The 21,716-nt window shown below is 45.3% G+C and overlaps 1 protein-coding gene across 1 annotated transcript in view; it reads right to left on the bottom strand.

Moving 5' to 3' along the window:
- LOC120051023 (sodium channel protein type 4 subunit alpha-like) overlaps positions 1-21,716 on the bottom strand; it is a 158,403-nt gene that overhangs the window by 35,031 nt on the left and 101,656 nt on the right. Inside the window, exons 16-17 of the mRNA XM_038997609.1 lie at positions 8,896-9,036; positions 8,292-8,627 (exon numbers count right to left, since the gene is read on the bottom strand). Coding sequence (XP_038853537.1) covers positions 8,292-8,627; positions 8,896-9,036 — 477 coding nt within the window. The remainder of the gene's footprint in view (positions 1-8,291; positions 8,628-8,895; positions 9,037-21,716) is intronic.

Here is a 21,716-nt window from a genome sequence, read left to right as displayed (position 1 = left end):
GCTTGATGAGAAACTCCAAAAGTAATGTATCACTGCCCGAGTGACACCATCCTTGACCTGGCTAGTCGAAAACGGAGGTGTATGTTTTATAGAACATAAACAATAAGGAGATGTCTGAAAAGTGGCTATACCTGATTCTGGTTTTAATTAGCTGTTACCAGGATCTTGATTAGCTGATAAGCTGAATCAGGTATGTTACAGCAGGGTTGGAGGAAAAGCCTGCATACCCATTTCTCGAAGAGGCTTGGCTTTCACCCTTATTTAGACATAACATTAGAGCCATTGATATGCTACGAGAAAAATCCCTGCCAAAACAATTTCAAGCATGTTTTCCGTCAATAAATGATAAATCATGTATCCCATTTCCTCATCAGTCTCAGAGCCTCTGGGATCTGAGATGTACCCGGTTGTTGCCGTGGCAGCGTTGTCGTGGTTGCGCTGTGCGGCGCTCGGACACAGCTGTGTGCCGTTACGCAACTGTTGGTCCCTGGAGAACCCGAGCCTCTGAGCCTTCCCACCAGCTGCCTGGTGTCTCCCACCGATCAATTCCTGCTCTTCTCCAAATCCCACAACGTCACTTTGCTGCCCGACATGTTCTTATCCATACTAGTATGACAGTTAGAATGCAAAGCATCTCAATACATACAGTACAGTAGCTTCAGGCTATAATATTACTTTCAGAAAGTTCTGAATGACTCAACTGTGAATTTCCAATAACATGCAAATCACATCATTTACTTATAAGGAAAGAACCATTTCCAAATTGTCTTTCAAATGAGTTTCTGTATCATAACAAACCACATGTTGTGGAGTATGCAGAGGTATACCCTCTAGGAGAAGGGAACTATAAACATACCGGCAGGATGTGTAGCACTGTAACATGAGCATGGTCTCTCTATGTTAAGCTCCACGCTCATCTGAGCAAGATTAGCCTTGCACAATAACCCTGTTAGTGGGATAATCAACATAAGCCTCCCGCTAAAACAATATCAAGTCATTAGCGAAGGAGTTGACTTTAGAGTTAGAAAGCTATGCTTATGAATGGTCAACAGCAGCTAGGGTTCCAGGCTCCACAAACACACACACATGCACACACACCCTTCCCTCCGAAGTGTAAATAGTGGTTCGGGCCTTGGCCCCTGTAGTGATGAATCAGAGACAGGCCGTTGACTGAAGAAGAGGTAAGGTGGGCGTCAGAGGTGAAAAAATCCCATCTAAATTTCCCCAGTCTTTCAGCTGGCTGTGGCATTACAGCTCATATGGGAGATTTGTCCCGGGTGCGAGCTAACGCAGGGCGCTGCTTTATTCTATCACACCCTCCCGGCCATACTTTGACGTTGAGGTGTTGTGAAAGGGACGAGCCCATGTCTGCCTCAGCTGCATAGTCTCTTCATAGTAAAAACAAGAGCGGAGACGCTTTTTGCCTGCTGCTAACCTATTGTAACTCTTAATTGTCCTCCACCATGTAATCGAGAAGGGAACTGTGGATTGGTCTCTGTCCGTTCGTCTGTTTATCTGTTCGTCTGTCCATTTGTTTGTATGTTAGTCACACGCAATATCTCAGACAGCACTGGCCCGATTTTGACAAAACTGGGTGAATGATGTATCTTGCCATAGAGATCCGGCATTTATAAAATGACACTGATTGACCCACGGCGGAAGCTATAGTAAATACAGTAACTGACATTTGTGAGTCAAACCAGAGAGGATGAGTTGAAGTGAGAGGGATAACTGGGCCCAAAATCTGTCTTCTCCAGCAAGTGGCGTTTTGTTGTTGTTGTGTGTTTGTATGGAGGTCAATGAGAGAGTGTTGAATTTGTTTAAGAAAACATTGAATCGCTTATTTGCTACATGTGGCTTATTTGATCAAATATACGTTTTGTAATACTTAGGTTGTTACTAGTATACTGATGCTATGTTATGCTGGCCCAGTTGAACGTTACGTCATCGGGCGAAAGCGCGGAGGGAAGCGCGCCCTTCTCAAATCTAACATTAATCTGCACAACTCGGGCAGAATGGTACATTGTCCAAAAACACAAATGCAATCAAATCAAATCAAAGTTTATTTGTATTTACTTTGAGAATGTATATCTGAGCTAGCAATTTTATTTTATTTTATTTAACTAGGCAAGTCAGTTAAGAACAAATTCTTATTTACAATGACGGCCGAACGAACAGTGGGTTAACTGCCTTGTTCAGGGGCAAAATGACAGGTTTTTACCTTGTCAGCTTAGGGATTTGAACTAACAACATTTTGGTTACTGGCCCAGTGTTCTAACCACTAGGCTACCTGCCACCCCAGATGAATAGTTTCATCTGGACAAACAAAAAACGGTTGTTTAGCAACCAGATACCAACTGTGTTCTGTGGAGAGAAAAAAGCGAGTTCCAATTGGATGATAGCAATGAGGGTGATCGAATCAGGATCAAATCCTCTGTTCTCCTCAAGCTCATTAATGATAGAATGTTCATATTTGAAGATGGCGAAAAGGGCAGTCTCTTTGGTGCATGATATGGAGTACAGGGAGATTATTAGCTAAAGAGACTGGTACAGGCTAACTGCCTTCCATTTTCTCATTTATTTATTTACTTTTTTTTTTACCCTGTTTTCTCCCCAAATTTATGGTATCCAATTGGTAGTTACAGTCTTGTCTCATCGCTGCAACTCCCATACAGACTAGGGAGAGGCGAAGGTCGAGAGCCGTGCGTCCTCCGAAACACAACCCAACCAACTGCTTCCTGACACAATGCCCACTTAACCCGGACGCACCAATGTGTTAGAGGAAACACAGGGCTCTTGGCGACCGTGTCAGCGTGCACTGCGCCTGGCCCGCTACAGGAGTCACTAGTGCGCGATGGGACAAGGACATCCCTGCCGGCCAAACCCTCCCCTAACCCGGACGACGCTGGGCCAATTGTGTGGCCGGCTGCAACAGAGCCTGGACCCAGAATCTCTAGTGGCACAGCTAGCACTGCTAGCATTGTCAGAGTATCTGGTCAATATAATGGATAATCTGTGGTCACACACGATAACTGAAATTGGCCCAATCATTTGTGGGGGACAACATGTTTACTGTTGCCAATGTTTTGAATTGTTCTAATTATCTTTTAGGTGCTAACTAATGTTTCAGGGCAATGTTCTCTCTCGCTGCCCTTTTCCTGATAAAGGATAGCGACAGGTCTGAGGTCTGAGATGCATCTGAGGCCACGGTTAGCTGGATAGAAGCAGATGCCTGCTCTGTACGGGAGACTGGCTAGGGAACCCTGCGTGTACTTCCTGATTATCTACACAGTGAGCTACAGCAAACCTGATACAGCCTCCATGGGTGACATGCATATAACAGGTTGTCTTAAAAGAGAGAAAAAGAGAGAAAGAGAAAAAGCAAGAGAGAGAGAGAGAGAGATGGAGGGTGGAAGGAGTCAGAGACAGTTGTAGGGATAAAGATAAAAACAGAGAGAGTGGGGGCACAGGCAGGTGTATAGAGATGGAGTGAGTGAAGGGATAAAAGAGAGAAAGAGAGAACAAGGGACGGTGAGAGGACAGGTGCATAGTAAGATTAAAGCGGGTGGGCAAGACGTGACCGCTCTCTTAAAACTAATTGGAGCACAGGTGTGCAAAGAGACAAACCGACACAGATAAGTCAGCTCTGTTTAGAGGGATGGAGGGAGAGCGAGAGAGACAAATGGAGGCAGAGAGAACGGAAGAGAAAATAGATGTAAACAACTGCTTTTCCCCCCTCTCTCTCTCTCTCTCTCTCTATATATATATATATACATATATATATATACAGTTGAAGTCGGAAGTTTACACACACTTAGGTTGGAGTCATTAAAACTCGTTTTTCAACCACTCCACACATTTCTTGTTAACAAACTATAGTTTTGGCAAGTTGGTGAGGATATCTACTTTGTGCATGACACAAGTAATTTTTCCAACAATTGTTTACAGACAGAGTATTTCACTTATCATTCAGTGTTTCACAATTCCAGTGGGTCAGAAGTTAACATACACTAAGTTGACTGTGCCTTTAAACAGCTTGGAAAATTCCAGAAAATTATGTCATGGCTTTAGAAGCTTCTGATAGGCATCATTGACATCATTTGAGTCAATTGGAGGTGTACCTGTGGATGTATTTCAAGGCCTACCTTCAAACTCAGTGCCTCTTTGTTTGACATCATGGGGAATTCAAAAGAAATCAGCCAAGACCTCAGAAAGAAATTGTAGACCTCCGCAAGTCTGGTTCATCCTTGGGAGCAATTTCCAAACACCTGAAGGTACCGCGTTCATCTGTACAAACAATAGTACACAAGTATAAACACCATGAGACCATGCAGCCGTCATACCGCTCAGGAAGGAGACGCGTTCTGTCTCCTAGAGATGAACGTACTTTGGTGCGAAAAGTGCAAAATAGAAAGAGGAGTGGGAGACCCCGGTGCACAACTGAGCAAGAGGACAAGTACATTAGAGTGTCTAATTTGAGAAACAGACGCCTCACAAGTCCTCAACTGGCAGCTTCATTAAATAGCACCCGCAAAACACCAGTCTCAACGTCAACAGTAAAGAGGCGACTCCGGGATGCTGGCCTTCTAGGTAGAGTTCCTCTGTCCAGTGTCTGTGTTCTTTTGCCCATCTTAATCTTTTCATTTTATTGGCCAGTCTGAGATATGGCTTTTTCTTTGCAACTCTGCCTAGAAGGCCAGCATCCCGGAGTCGCCTCTTCGCTGTTGACGTTGAGACTAGTGTTTTGCGGGTACTATTTAATGAAGCTGCCAGTTGAGGACTTGTGAAGCATCTGTTTCTCAAACTAGACACTCTAATGTACTTGTCCTCTTGCTCAGTTGTGCACCGGGGTCTCCCATTCCTCTTTATATTCTGGTTAGAGCCAGTTTGCTCTGTTCTGTGAAGGGAGTAGTACACAGCATCGTACGAGATCTTCAGTTTCTTGGCAATATCTCGCATGGAATAGCCTTCATTTCTCAGAACAAGAATAGACTGACGAGTCTCAGAAGAAAGAGCTTTGTTTCTGGGCATTTTGAGCCTGAACCCACAAATGCTGATGCTCCAGATACTCAACTAGTCTAAAGAAGGCCAGTTTTATTGCTTCTTTAATCAGCACAACAGTTTTCAGCTGTGCTAACATAATTGCAAAACGGTTTTCCAATGATCAATTAGCCTTTTAAAATGATAAACTTGGATTAGCTAACACAACGTGCCATTGGAACACAGGAGTGATGGTTGCTGATAATGGGCCTCTGTACGCCTATGTAGATATTCCATTTAAGATCAGGCGTTTCCAGCTACAATAGTAATTTACAACATTAACAATGTCTACACTGTATTTCTGATCAATTTAACGCTATTTTATTGGACAAAAAATGTGCTTTTCTTTCAAAACAAGGACATTTATAAGTGGCCCCAAACTTTTGAATGGTAGTGTATATATATTAACAACCTGTTCCATACATGTTGAGAATGCTGTATCAGGTTTCCATAAACATTTGCAAAACGTTCCATTACAAGGTGTAAAATTGGACAGGGCATCCATTTTGGGAAGTGTCCGCTCAGGGCCAAATTGCTCTGGAGGAAGTGAGAAAACAAAACAGGGCATGAAAATAGCCTTTGTGCGTGGGCTTGGAGCAGCTCACTTCAGACAGAGAGAGAGGGAGAGGGATGGAATGAGAGAGAGAGGAGGGTGGAGAGAGAGAAAAGATGAGGGAGAGAGAGAGAGAGAGAGAGAGAGAGAGAGAGAGAGAGAGAGAGAGAGAGAGAGAAAAGATGAGGGGGGAGAGAGAGAGAGGAGAGAAAAGGGAGGGTGGACCAGAAGACTAGAAGAACTCATACATACATCTGACCCACATTTAGTAGACACAATGAACATCACAGTTCTAACATGAGGGAGACAAGCACACATGGCAATGCCTACAGTGTGAGACAAGACCAACTCTGTCATATTTCCGTACCTAGCAGCAGTCTGCCGTCCGAAGTCAATCACTAATTCAAGTAGAAAATATTAGCCTCTATGATGTAACGACTCCATTTTTCTACTCCCTTCCTATAGGCAGAAACTCAAACACGAAGTACCCGTGCTAAGGACTATTCAACGCTGGTCTGACCAATCGGAATCCACGCTTCAAGATTGTTTTGATTACACGGACTGGGATATGTTTCGGGTAGCCTCCGAGAATAACATTGACGAATACACTGATCCGGTGACTGAGTTTACCAGGAATTGTATAGGAGATGTACCTACCCTAACCAGAAACAATGGATAGATGCCAGCATTCGCGCAAAACTGAAAGCGCGAACCATCGCATTTAACCAAGGCAAGGTAACTGGGAATATGGCAGAATGCAAACAGTGTAGTTATTCCCTCTGTCGCGGACACCGACATCTTGCTTCCGAACAAACAAAACACCTTCTTCGCCCGCTTTGAGGTTAACACATTGCCACCGACGCGGACCGCTACCAAGGACTGTGGGCTCTCCTTCTCCGTGGCCGACGTGAGTAAGACATTTAAGCGTGTTAACCCTCGCAAGGCTGCCGGCCCAGACGGTATCCCTAGCCGCGTCCTTGAAAGCATGCGCAGACCAGTTGACTGTAGTGTTTACGGACATATTCAATCTTTCCCTATCCCAGTCTGCTCTCCCCACATGCTTCAAGATATCCACTATTGTTCATGTACCCAAAAAGCAAAAGTAACTGAACTAAATGACTATCGCCCAGCAGCACTCTTTTCTGTCATCATGAAGTGCTTTGAGAGAGTAGTCACTTCAATTTGCTTACCGCCCCAATAGATCCACAGACGATGCAATCACCATCGCACTGTACACTGCCCTATCCCATCTGGACAAGAGGAATACCTATGTAAGAATGCTGTTCATTGACTACAGCTCAGCATTCAACACCAAGCTCATCATTAAGCTCGAGACCCTGGGTCTGAACCCCGCCCTGTGCAACTGGGTCCTGTACTTCCTGACTGGCCACCCCCAGGTGGTGAAGGTAGGAAACAACACCTCCACTTCACTGATCCTCAACACTGGGGCCCCACAAGGATGCGTGCTCAGCCCCCTGCTGTACTCCCTGTTCACCCATGACTGCGTGGCCATGCACGCCTCCAACTCAATCATCACGTTTGCAGACGACACAACAGTAGTAGGCCTGATTACCAACAATAATGAGATAGCCTACAGGGAGGAGGTGAGGGCCCTGGGAGTGTGGTGCCAGGAAAATAACCTCTCACCCAACGTCAACAAAACAAAGGAGCTGATCGTGGACTTCAAGAAAGAGCAGAGGGAGCACCCCCCTATCCACATAGACGGGACCGCAGTGGAGAAGGTGGAAAGCTTCAAGTTCCTCGGCATACACATCACTGACAAACTGAAATTGGCCAACCACACAGACAGTGTGGTGAAGAAGGCGAAATTTGTCTTGGCACCTAAAACCCTCACAAACTTTTACAGATGCACAATTGAAAGCATCCTGTCGGGCTGTTTCACCACCTGTACGGCAACTGCACCGCCCACAACCGCAGGGCTCTCCAGAGGGTGGTGCGGTCTGCTCAACGCATCACTGGGGGCAAACTACCTGCCTTCCAGAGCACCGACAGCACCCGATTTCACAGGAAGGCCAAAAAGATCAACAAGGACAACAACCACCCGAGCCACTGCCTGTTCACCCCACTTTCATCCAGAAGGCGTGGTCAGTACAGGTGCATCAAAGCTGGGACTGAGAAACTGAAAAACATCTTCTATCTCAAGGCCATCAGACTGTTAAATAGCCATCATTAGCACATTAGAGGCTGCTGCCCTATATACATAGTCTTGAAATCACTGGCCACTTTAATAATGGAACATTAGTCACTTTAATAATGTTTACATGTTTTGCATTACTCATCTCATATGTATATACTATATTATATCCTATTCTACTGTATCTTAGTCTATGCCGCTCTGACATTGCTCGCCCAAATATTTATATATTCTTAATTCCATTCCTTTACTTTAGATTTGTGTATATTGTGTCTATTGTTGTGGAATTATTAGATATTACATGTTAGATATTACTGCACTGTTGGAGCTAGAAACATAAGCATTTCAATACACCTGCAATATCATCTGCTAAACACGTGTATGTGACTAATAAAATTGGATTTGATTTAATGTTTGGGGATAACAATATCTGATATATTACAGTGGCCCATTAATGGCTTGTATCACAAAAATGCGACAGATATCGATATAGACTTCCATATCGGTACCCTTCACTTCCACCAACCCAAACTCCCATCCTACCTGCTTGCTCTCCTCCTCCTCCTCCTCCTCCTCTGAGCTCTCGCTCTCCCCCTCTTCCTCCTCATCCTCGTCCTCGGGGAACTCCACGTCCGACTCGCCAGGAGCGATGGGCACGCTGATGGTCAGGTTGGGGTTGGTCATGTAGCTGTCGTCCACCTCCGGGACCATAATCTTCTCCCCGTGGCGTCCGATCCCTCCCGCCACCGCCACCACTGTCCCGTTGCCCACCTCGCCAAGCGGAGCACAGTGGCTCAGCCTCTTGAGCTTCAGCATGGCCTCGGCTTCTTTGCTCTTCTGCCGCCGCCGCTTGAAGTTGCCGTTGAAGAAGTCGCAGATCTGCAATGAAGAAATAAACTGCGTTTAGAAGATTCACTTTTTTTGCATGTTATTTTTGGGGGTTTTGTGATTAATTTGTTTGTTTGGTTGATATTGGTTGTTTGGTTGATATTGGTTGTTTAATTTTTACTCATAGCCCATACTACATTTCATGCTGTATCTTATTTTGAATATATGTAATTGTCTATGCTAAATAGTCAAAAAAAAGTAGAGAATGAAAATGTAATTAAACAATGAATAGCTGTTTAAAATCAAGTGCCTGCCCAACCTGGCTTCGGAGCCAGCCCATGCCGCTTTTGATGCGGCCAATGGCAATCTGTAGGTTGTTCATCTCGCCATCGTCGTCGGGCGCCGAGAGGTTGTCCGAGCTGAACGAGCTAAGCAGCAAGGCTAGGAAAAGGTTGAGCACCTGGAGAGGGAGAGGTGTGTTAATAAAGCCTGGGAGGAGAGAGTGGAAGGAGTTTTAATAAAGCCTTGTTGGACAAGCTGAGGTTCAGCACCTGGGAGTGGGAGAGAAGGAGAGGAGTTTTAATAAAGCCTTGTTGGACAAGCTGAGGTTCAGCACCTGGGAGTGGGAGAGAAGGAGAGGAGTTTTAATAAAGCCTTGTTGGACAAGCTGAGGTTCAGCACCTGGGAGTGGGAGAGAAGGAGAGGAGTTTTAATAAAGCCTTGTTGGACAAGCTGAGGTTCAGCACCTGGGAGTGGGAGAGAAGGAGAGGAGTTTTAATAAAGCCTTGTTGGACAAGCTGAGGTTCAGCACCTGGGAGTGGGAGAGAAGGAGAGGAGTTTTAATAAAGCTTTATTGGACAATTAAGATGTTATTACTTTCACATTGATTAAAAAGTTAGTGACAAACAACATCTTACAGTAAACCAGACTGATAGATCAAATAGCTATAAAAAGCTAGCCTGCAGGTCTGGTTCCTGTAAGCGGCAGAGTGTGGACGGAGAAGGGCCCTGATGTGTAACACTAGGAAGGTAAACAGCAGGTGTGATTTGGGCCTGGTTTTAAATGTCAGCCTCCAACGGGAACAGAAGCTCTCCATGTCCATGTTAAACAAGAGAACCTGCTCCTCTGGGCTGTAGGGCTGTGTGTGTTTAGTGTGTGTGTGTGTTTAGTGTGTGTGTGTGTGTGTGTGGGGGGGGGGGGGGGCAATCTGTCCGCGTGCCTCCATGCTTGCGTGCCTGCCTGAATTTGCACATGGCAACCATAGCCCCTTAGACACAGGGCCACTTTTCCTCAGTTTAGTAAATGTCAACCATGCACGAAAAAAAGTTTCATGATGGAATTTCATTACCATCGTGTAATGATTACAAACACCATTTTGTAGTCACACACACACACACACACACACACACACACACACACACACACACACACACACACACACACACACACACACACACACACACACACACACACACACACACACACACACACACACACACAAACATACACAGTCTTGGTGAAAAATCCTTTTCTTTAGATCTCTCATTAGACTTCCTCCATCCCAGTGTTTTCTTTAACTTAATTATGCTGTAATTATGTTAATCATGTAAGGGCCCTCTTGTTGGCTCTTTAATAATTCTAAGTGTGGTGCTCTTAGCCAAATTGACTGGGAGGTGTGTCCACGGCGAGATAACGGTAGATGACTGAGTTGAGATCAAATGGTTAATCTGGCTTCCTCTAACTGTCTAATTACATGTGATGTTATACTGTAGATGCAGTAGGTCTGCTGGATTCTACAGTACTGGACTGTATGCTATTGTTCCTGTATCTCCAAGCATAATGTTATGAGAGCTACATAATATACAGTGCATTCGGAAAGTGTTCAGACCCCTTGACTTTTTCCAAATTTTGTTACGTTACAGCCTTATTCTAAAATTGATTAAATAATTTATTTTCCCCCATCAATCTACACACAATACCCCATAATGATGAAGTAAAAACAGGTTTTTAGAATTTTGAATTATTTTATAGAATTATTTTACCAATAAAAAACAGAAATACCTCCTTTACATAAGTATTCAGACCCTGAGCTCACATCCTCCTTGAGATGTTTCTACAACTTCATTGGATTCCACCTGTGGTAAATTCAATTGATTGGACATTATTTGGAAAGGCCCACACCTGTCTATATAAGGTCCCACAGTTGACAGTGCATGTCAGAGTAAAAACCAAGCCATGAGGTCAAAGGAATTGTCCTTAGAGCTCCGAGACAGGATTGTGTCGAGGCACAGATTTGGGGAAGGGTACCAAAAATGTCGGCAGCATTGAAGGCCCCCAAGAACACAGTGGCATCCATCATTCTTAAATGGAAGAAGTTTGGAACCACCAAGACTCTTCCTAGAGCTGGCCGCCCGGCCAAACTGAGCAATTGGGGGACAAGTTCCTTGGTCAGGGAGGTGACCAAGAACCCGATGGTCACTCTGACTGAGTTCTAGAGTTCCTCTGTGGAGATGGGAGAACCTTCCAGTAGGACAACCATCTCTGCTGCACTCCACCAATCGGGCCTTTATGGTAGAGTGGCCAGACGGAAGCCACTCCTCAGTAAAAGGCACATCACAGCCCACTTAGAATTTGCCAAAAGGCACCTAAAGACTCTCAGACAATGATAAACAAGATTTTCTGGTCTGTGAAACCAAGATGGCCTGAATGCCAAGCATCACATCTGGAGGAAACCTAGCACCATCCCTACGGTGAAGAATGGTGGTGGCAGCATCATGCTGTGGGGATGTTTTTCAGCGGCAGGGACTGGGAGACTAGACAGGATCAAGGGAAAGATGAATGGAGCAAAGGACAGAGAGATCCTTGATGAAATCCTGCTCCAGGGCGTTCAGGACCTCAGACTGGGGCAAAGTTTCACCTTCCAACAGGACAACGATCCTAAACACACAGCAAGACAACGCAGGAGTGGCTTCGGGACAAGTCTCTGAATGTCCTTGAGTGGCCCAGCCAGAGCCCAAACTTGAACCCGATCGAACATCTCTGGAGAGACTTGAAAATAGCTGTGCAACAGAGAAGAACGGAAGAAACTCCCCAAATACAGGTGTGCCAAGATTGTATTGTCATACCCTGTAATCGCTGCCAAAAGGTGCATCAATAAAGTACTGAGTAAAGGGTCTGATTACTTATGTAAATGTAATATTTCATTTGTATTTTTAATACATTTGCAAAATTATCAAAAAATCTGTTTTTGCATTGTCATTATGGGGTATTGTGTGTAGATTGACGAGGATTATTATTTTTTTAATCCATTTTAGAATAAGGCTGTAACGTAACAAAATGTGGAAAAAGTCAAGCGGTCTGAATATTTTCCGAATGCACCGTACTGGGCCTTGTACGGGTGCTTCATGTAGAATGGGATTTACACGCACATAAAAATACATAAAAAGGCATATATATAGTACACTGTATACTGTACGTGCGCACACACACACACACACACACACATGCAGATATTATAGATTTTTTTTACCAATTTGCATTTGACCTTTCACTTGAGGGCTTTTACCATGCTGTGGCTAATATTTTTCTCTGACATAACATCAGTCAAACCATTAGCAGTCTACCACGTTATGGTGTCATTTCTAAAAACATAAAAGGCAGCAAATCAATTAGAAACCGGGGGGAATTCATGTTTTGGCGTCAACTCTGCTATTACAGCAGTGACATATTTTATCACATGTAGCCAGGTCAATGACAGGTCAATGCCAGGTCAATGACAGGTCAATGTCACCACATCCTTGGTGGTGAACATCACCTCGTGGCATAAGGGACCAGAATAAACTGTGCCACTAGGTCAATAACAAAATCCCTTCCCTGAGAAAATCTGACGCTCAACGTTGGGACTGGTGCGTCGTGTATCCAATGGATTCATTTACATGTTTTTGGATTCTCCTGCAGTGTGGGTGTGGGTGTGGGGGGGGGGGGGGGGGTTGTGTAATTTTGTATGACACACACACACACACACACACACACACACACACACACACACACACACACACACACACACACACACACACACACACACACACACACACACACACACACACACACACAGAACCAACATCCCACCCATCATGTCAAGGTACTGCACTCATAACAGCAACAACAGCCAGGGTTTTGCCTTTCCGAGCCAAGGCCTGTGTAAAGGATTAAACCCAGCGTTTAGAATAAATCACCTTTAACAGTCAACATCCACAGCTTCATTAGGAAATGCATCGCCGACGTTGTCCCCACATTGAAGGTTCACTGCTTTCCCAATCAAAAGCCCTGGATTAACACTGAGGTTGGGACAGGGCTACTGCTCACAGGGCTATCACAGAAAACCCTGAGCCTACGGCTGAGGACAGGAACAAGTAAAAGAAGTCCCACTACGACTTCCGCAGAGTCATCAAACTAGCAAAAGGACAATACAGGAATAAGGTGGAATCATATTACAAAGGCTCTGACACCTGCTGCATGTGGCAGGGGCTACAGTCCATTACGGATTATAGAGGAAGACCCAGCTGTGATCTGCCCAATGATGCCTCTCTACCAGACGAACTCAATGCATTTTATGCACGCTTCGACAATAACAACACCATGCCGTGCGAGAGGGCTCCCACCGACCCAGAGGACTGGTGATCTCAAATGCCGACGTGAGAAAAGTCTTTAATCAGGTCAACACTCACAAGGCCACAGGGCTGAACGGTATTCCAGGGTGTGTTCTCAGAGCATGCGCAGATCAGCTAACAGGCTTATTCACAACCATTTTTAACCTCTCCTTGTCCCAGTTTGTAATCCCCACATGTTTTAAGCTGACCACCATCACTCCTGTTCCCAAAAACTCTAAGGCTTCATGCCACAATGACTAAAACCCTGTAGCACTCACATCTGTAATCATTAAGTAATTTGAAAGCCTGGTTATGGCACACATCAACTCCATCATCCCAGACCCACTCCAATTTGCACACAGCTCCAACAGACGCAATCTCAATTTCACTCCACACTGCCCTCCCCCACGTAGATAACAGGAACACCTATGTGACAATGCTGTTCATTGACTACAGTTCAGCGTTCAACACCATAGTCCCCTTCAAGCTTGTCACAAAGCATAGGACCTTGGGACAGAACACCTCCCTCTGCAACTGGATCCTGGACTTCCTGACGGGCCGGCCCCAGGTGGTGAGGATAGGTAACATCACCTCTGCCACGCTGACTCTCAACACGGGGGCACCACAGGGCTGCGCGCTTTGCTTACTCCCCTCCTGTACTCCCTGTTTACCCACAACTGTGTGGCCACGCACGATGCCAACACCATTATCAAGTTTGCTGATGAGAAAGTGTACAGGGAGGAGGTCAGTGACCTGGCAGTGTTTTTGTATTTATTAAGGATCCCCATTAGTTCCTGCCAAGGCAGCAGCTACTCTTCCTGGGGTCCAGCAACATCAAGGCAGTTCCATATAATTGAACATTTTACATGACATTACATTTCATAACACTTTTCACAACACCTTAAGTGTGTTCCCTCAGACCACTACTCTACTAACTCATATCTACAATACAAAATCCATGTGTATGTGTGTAGACTGTGTGTCTTATCATGTGTATGTGTGTCTGTGTATGTGTGTGTGTGTGTGTGTGTGTGTGTGTGTCTCTTCACAGTCCCCACAGTTCCATAAGGTGTATTTTTATCCGTTTTTTGTATCTGATTCTACTGCTTAAATACCACCTGATGTGGTATAGAGTTCCATGTAGTCATGGCTCTATGTAGTACTGTACGCCTCCCATAGTCCCATGTACACCTCCCATAGTCCCATGTACGCCTCCCATAGTCCCATGTACACCTCCCATAGTCCCATAATCTTGTGGGGTATGCATGTGTGTCCAAGCTGTGTGCTAGTAATTTAAACAGACACCTCAGTGCATTCAGCATGTTAACACCTCTTACAAAATCAAGTAGTGATGAAGTCAATCTCTCCTCCACTTTGAGCCATGAGATATTTACATGCATATTAGTGTGGTCCCGGGATAACAACTTCTCCCTCAACGTCAGTAAGACCCAGGAGCTGATCGTGGACTACAGGAAACTGGTAGGGTGAGCACGCCCCTATCGTCACTGAGAGGGCTGGAGTGGAAAGGGTTGGGAGGTTCAAGTTCCTCGGTGTCCACATCACTAAGGACTTAAAATGGTCCACACACGCGCACAGTCATGAAGAAGGCGCAACAGTGCCTCTTCCCCCTCAGGAGGTTGAAAAGGTTTGGCATGGTCCCTCAAATCCTTGAAAAGTTATACAGCTGCACCATTGAGAGCATGTTGACTGGCTGCATCACTGCTCGGTATGGCAACAGCACTGCCCTTGATCGCATGGCGCTACAGAGGGTGGTGCGGACAGCCCAGTACATCACTGGGGTTGAGTTCCCTGCCATCTAGGACCTCTATATCAGGCGGTGTAAAAGGAAGTCCTCGGAAAGTTATTAGACTCCAGCCACCCAAGCCATAGACTGTTGTCTTTGATTCTCACGGCAAGCGATTGACCCTTGTATTTTTTGCACTGTCTCTATGCATTCTCACAGAACTCTACACACTCACACACACTGACACGCCAACATGCAAATGCACACACACACTTCATTTTCTCACACACACACAAAACGTGCACACATATTTATACTGACTCCACACACGCACACGCACACGCACACACACACACACACACACACACACACACACACACACACACACACACACACACACACACACACACACACACACACACACACACACACACACACACACACTCATCATATACGCTGCTGCTACTCTGATTATCATATATCCTGATGCCTTGTCCCCTTACCCCTTAAATATCTACCCCATCACTCCAGTATCCCTGCATATTGGAAATATGGTATTGTAACTGACCCTGTATATAGGTTCTTACTTTCTTTAGTTTTTATTTGTATTTCTTGTGCGTTTTTGTTGTACATTATATTATTTTTAGTTCTACATTGATATTGATAACTGCATTGCTGGGTTTAGAGCTTGCAAGAAAGGCATTTCACTCTACTTCTGCACTTCAAATTAAAACCTGAAACTTTTCAATATGAATGGAGCCCCTTCCCTTTCTCCAGCCTGCAACCTTGGACCCCTGACACTGTTCCAGACCAGAGGCAATATCGCCAAATGAAGACCTCAACCCACAAACGCTCTAAAATTGCCGCACACGCACACCCACACAGCCTCACAGATCACCGGGGGAAGGCATGAAAACTATGATGCATTCATCAATCAAGGATTACAAAATGTTGGAAGTCCCATCCCACCTGAGCCCAACTCGTTTAGTCGGATTGTACCAATTAGTTTCGATTGGGTCCGGCATTTGCTCTCGATCAGTAGTTCCCAAAGCAGTACTACACAATGGTATTCCCCAGAAATAATGTTTTGAACATAAATGCACTGTAATTTAAGCTCTCAAACTGCAAATGTTTTTCTCTGCATCATCGTCAAATGTATAGAATTGCACGGAATTAGCTTTAAACCCGCAAAAACATTATCTCTGAGAGGGGCCTTCACAATGCCGAAGTCATAGTAAAACTGATTGTATGCTATTCTTCAGGCATTCTTAAAGGAAAACTCAACCTCAAAACAATATTTTGGTATTTATTTCATTAGTCCATTGTTAACATAGTCCCAAAATGTTAAGCTTGTCAGCAATCAAGTTTTCAAGATATGTAACTTTCAAAGTACAGAAATCATCCCAGTATGATGCATCAACAATGGACTAATTAAGAAAATACCAAAAGATAGTTCTTGGGTGGAATTTTCCTTTAAGTTGGAGTTGTGTTCTGATATTATGAGGGGTCCCTGATGAATTTGCTTTCACAAAATGGGTCCCTGATGCCAGGGGTGGACTAGGACCAGTAATCGTCCCTGGCATTTCTAACACACCAGCCCATTTTTTCCCTTGAGGCCCCCATTATTAGCCAAATAATGACAATTTTGCAAAAAATGAAATCGTTTTTGGGCTAAAAATGGACCAGCCCATCTGGCATTTGCCAGAAATGCCAGATGGCAAGTCCGCCCCTGCCCGCCGCAATTTTTTTTTGAATTAGCTAATCTACTCCAGATTACAGGTAGATGTATACATAGACCCATGTATATATAGACCCTGAAACATTCTGTATAACAACAAACTGGGGCTCAAACCAAACCACTTACTTGCTGTATTGGGGCAAAGAAACAGAACGAACCAAGCAAGGACCATGCATCAGAAGAGGTTAGCTCAGGACTAGGCAAGAATACAGAGAAAATAGATATGTTGGGGTAGCCTTCGGGGCCTTGGAGGTGCTGAGGCCTGAACGACAAGGCAGCAGTGTAGCCCCATAGCTCCCTAAGGAGGCAGCAGTCAACACTATTAGAAAAAAGTGCTATCTAGAACCTAAGAGGGTTCTTTGGCTGTCCCAAAATGATAACCCTTTTTGGGTAGAACCGTTTCTGGTTCCAGGTAGAACTCTGTGGAAAGGGTTCCAAAGGGGTTTCCCAGGAACTAAAAGAGTTCTTCTTCGAACCAAAAATGATTTTTCAAAGGGTTCTCCTATGGGGAGACCATATCTTTCTAAGAGTGTAGCCCATGCCTGCCTGCCTGCTACCCTCTCTGAGACCCAGGACCTCCATTCTTCCCTCTCTGAGACCCAGGGCCTGTCTGCTTCCCTCTCTGAGACCCAGGGCCTGCCTGCTACCCTCTCTGAGACCCAGGACCTCCATGCTTCCCTCTCTGAGACCCAGGGCCTGTCTGCTTCCCTCTCTGAGACCCAGGGCCTCCATTATTCCCTCTCTGAGACCCAGGGCCTGTCTGCTTCCTTCTCTGAAACCTAGGGCCTGTCTGCTTCTCTCTCTGAGACCCAGGGCCTGTCTGCTTCCCTCTCTGAGATCCAGGGCATGTCTGCTTTCCTCTCTGAGACCCAGGGCAGCATAAATATAACCTGAACTAAATCGCTCATCACAGTGTGCAGTCATGCTTACCCACCACAAAACACTTTGACTGGATCATGTTAGAAAGATATGTTAGGAAGACCTTAAATAACCCTGATATATACCAAGGCAGAATATTTAAGGTTGTCAGACTATAAAGACTTATGACTTGTATCTTTCTGTTGTATCAATGTTTCTCAGAATTGGCCATCTGTTGAGTAACAAGCTACCAAGCTAAAGCTCACTAGCCCTCTTCCGAATCAAAATATAAAATATAAAATAAAAGTAACAAATAATTAAACAGCAACAGTAAAATAACAAGCGAGTCTATATACAGGGGGTACCGGTATAGAGTCAATATGCGGGGGCACCGGTTAGTTGAGGTTATATGTACAAGTAGGTAGAGTTAAAGTGACTATGCATAGATTATACACAGAGAGTAGCAGCAGCGTAAAATAGGGGTCTGGGTAGCACTATGATTAGCTGTTCAGGAGTCTTATGGCTTGGGGGTAGAAGCTGTTAAAAAGCCCTTTGGACCTAGACTTGGTGCTCCGGTACCGCTTGCCATGCAGTAGCAGAGAGAACAGTCTATGACTAGGGTGGCTACAGTATTGGACAATTTTAGGGACTTCCTCTGACACCGCCTGATACAGAGGTGCTGGATGGCAGGAAGCTTGGCCCCAGTGATGTACTGGGCTGTATGTACCACCCTCTGTAGTGCCTTCCGGTCAGAGGCCAAGCAGTTGCCACAGCCAGGCGGTGATGCAACCAGTCAGGATGCTCTCGATGGTGCAGCTGTAGAACCTTTTGAGGATCTGAGGACCGATGCCAAATATTTTAAGTCTCCTGAGGGGGAATCGGCTTTGTCGTGCCCTCTTCACGACTGTCTTAGTGTGTTTGGACCATGATAGTTTGTTGGTGATGTGGACACCAAGGAACTTGAAGCTCTCAACCTGTTCCACTACAGCCCCGTCAATGAGAATGGGGGCGTGCTCGGTCCTCCTTTTCCTGTAGTCCACAATCATCTCCTTTGTCTTGATCACGTTGAGGGAGAGGTTGTTGTCCTGGCACCACATGACTAGGTCTCTCACATCCTCCCTATAGGCTGTCTCATCGTTGTCTGTGATCGGCAAACTTGATGGTGTTGGAGTCATGCCTGGCCATGCAGTCATAAGTGAACAGGGAGTACAGGAGGGGACTGAGCACGCACCCCTGAGGGGCCCCCGTGTTGAGGATCAGCATGGCGGATGTGTTTTACCCTTACCACCTGCGGGCGGACTGTCAGGAATTCCAGGATCCAGTTGCAGAGGGTGGTGTTTAGTGCCAGAGTTCTTAGCTTAGTGATGAGCTTTGAGGGCACTATGGTGTTGAACTCTGAGCTGTAGTCAATGAATACCATTCTCACATAGGTGTTCCTTTTGTCCAGGTCGGAAAGGGCAGTGTTGAGTGAAATAGAGATTGCATCATCTCTGGATCTGTTGGGGCGGTATGCAAATTGGAGTGGGCCTACAGTTTCTGGGATAATGGTGTTGATGTGAGCCATAACCAGCCTTTCAAAGCACTTCATGGCTACAGATGTAAGTGCTACGGGTCAGTAGTCATTTAGGCAGGTTACCTTAGTGTTCTTGGGCACAGGGACTATGGTGGTCTGCTTGAAACATGTTGGTATTACAGACTCAGTCAGGGACAGGTTTAAAATGTCAGTGAAGACACTTTCCAGTTGGTCAGTGCATGCTCGGAGTACACGTCCTGGTAATCCATCTGGCCCTGCAGCCTTGTGAATGTTGACTTGTTTTAATTGTCTTACTCACATCGGCTACGGAGAGCGTGATCACAGAGTCGTCCGGAACAGCTGCTGCTTTCATGCATGTTTCAGTGTTACTTGCCTCGATGCGAGCATTGAAGTAATTTAGCTCGTCTGATAGGTTTGTGTCACTGGGCAGCTCGTGGCTGTGCTTCCGACGAGAGTCAGAGCCGGTGTAGTACGATTCAATCTTAGTCCTGTATTGACGCTTTGCTTGTTTTATGGTTTGGAGGGCATAGTGGGATTTCTTATAGGCTTCCGGGTTAGAGTCCCGCTCCTTGAATGCGGCAGCTCTACCCTTTAGTTCAGTGTGGATGTTGCTGTAATCCATGGCTTCTGGTTGGGGTATGTACATACGGTCACTGTGTGGACGACGTCGTTGATGCACTTTTTGATGAAGCCAGTGACAGATGTGGTGTACTCCTCAATACCATCAGAAGAATCCCGGAACATATTCCAGTCTGTGCTAGCAAAACAGTCCCGTAGCTTAGCATCTGCTTCATCTGACCACTTTCTTATTGACCGAGTCACTGGTGCTTCCTGCTTTAGTGTTTGCTTGTAAGCAGGAATCAGGAGGAAAGAATTATGGTCAGATTTGCCAAATGGAGGGGGAGGGAGAGCTTTGTACGCGTCTCTGTGTGTGGAGTCAAGGTGGTCTAGAGTTTTTTCCCTCTGGTTGCACATTTAACATGCTGATAGAAAGGAGGTAAAACTGATTTGAGTTTCCCTGCATTAAACCACTAGGAGCGCCGTCTCCGGATGAGCATTTTCCTGTTTTCTTCTGGCCATATACAGCTCATTGAGTGTGGTCTTAGTGCCAGCATCGGTCTGCGGTGGTATATAGACAGCTACGAAAAATATAGATGTAAACTTTCTAGTTAAATAGTGTGGTCTACAGCTTACACCTTAGGCAAGCAAAACCTTGAGACTTCCTTAGATTTTGTGCACCAGCTGTTGTTTACAAATATGCATAGGGCGCCGCCCCTTGTCTTACCAGAGGCCGATGTTCTATCCTGCCGAAAAAGCTTAAAACCCGCCAGCTGTATGTTAATCATGTCGTCTTTCAGCCACAACTCGGTGAAACACAAGATATTACAGTTTTTCATTCCCGTTGGTGGGATATACGTGCTCGTAGTTCGTCTATTTTATTATCGATTGATTGTAAGTTGGATAATAGGACCCATGGTAAAGGTAGATTACCCTCTCGGCGACGGATTATTACAAGGCACCCGGACCGTTGTCCATGATACCTCTGTCTTTTCCTCCTGCGAATGACGGGGATGAGGGCCTAGTCGGGTGTCTGGAGTAAATCCTTCCCATCCGACTCGTTGAAGAAGAAGAATTCCTCCAGTATGGGGTGAGTAATTGCTGCCCTGATATCAAGAAGCTATTTTCGGTCATAATGACACAGTGGCAGAAACATTATGTACAAAATAAGTTTGTCTCTCTCTCTCTCAAAGACTGAAACAACTCCCCATAATTTAATTTAGAATAATCAGTGAGCTCAGTGAGCTCAAACAAAGTCATAACAGAAAAACTTTTTATAACAGAAAACATGAACATTGTCATATCATTATCATTCTGCCACATGACAGTGAATAATGTGTGTGTCACAGCACTAACCATATCCCATCCTTTTTTGGGGACGCATCCCTCTGGATATTGTGGTCACGTTCTTGCTATATCATTCATGCAATGCTTATTGCATTACACACACTTGTGGCTACAGTCCACACCGACTCTGGAGCAGTGTGACTCAGGGTGCCTAGGGCATCCGTGTCTGCTCCGAGACACAGGGCACAGAAGGCCTTGACGGTCACACACACAGGCATGTGTGCTGTGAGTGTTTGTGTGTGTGTGTACAGCATGTGCAGTGTGTGTGTGTGTGGGGGGGGGGGGGGGGGGGGGTGTAGCGTGAGCGGGAAAGGTTGGCGCAATCCCTCGTGAACCTCGCCAATATGTTACAAGCCGCTGCTTACCTCACAGATGACTCTGGGTTGAACCTGTTTAGTCACAGGACTGACATTTCACCTGTTTAGACACAGGACTGACATTTCACCTGTTTAGACACAGGACTGACATTTCACCTGTTTAGACACAGGATTGACATATTACCTGTTTAGACACAGGACTGACATTTCACCTGTTTAGACACAGGACTGACATTTCACCTGTTTAGTCACAGGATTGACATATTACCTGTTTAGACACAGGACTGACATTTCACCTGTTTAGACACAGGACTGACATTTCACCTGTTTAGACACAGGACTGACATTTCACCTGTTTAGTCACAGGATTGACATATTACCTGTTTAGACACAGG

The sequence above is a fragment of the Salvelinus namaycush genome, chromosome 7 (genome assembly GCF_016432855.1).
Source record: "Salvelinus namaycush isolate Seneca chromosome 7, SaNama_1.0, whole genome shotgun sequence".
Lineage (NCBI taxonomy): Eukaryota > Metazoa > Chordata > Actinopteri > Salmoniformes > Salmonidae > Salvelinus > Salvelinus namaycush.
The sequence above is the reverse complement of the archived record's forward strand: the minus strand, read 5'-3'. Positions and strand labels throughout refer to the sequence as shown.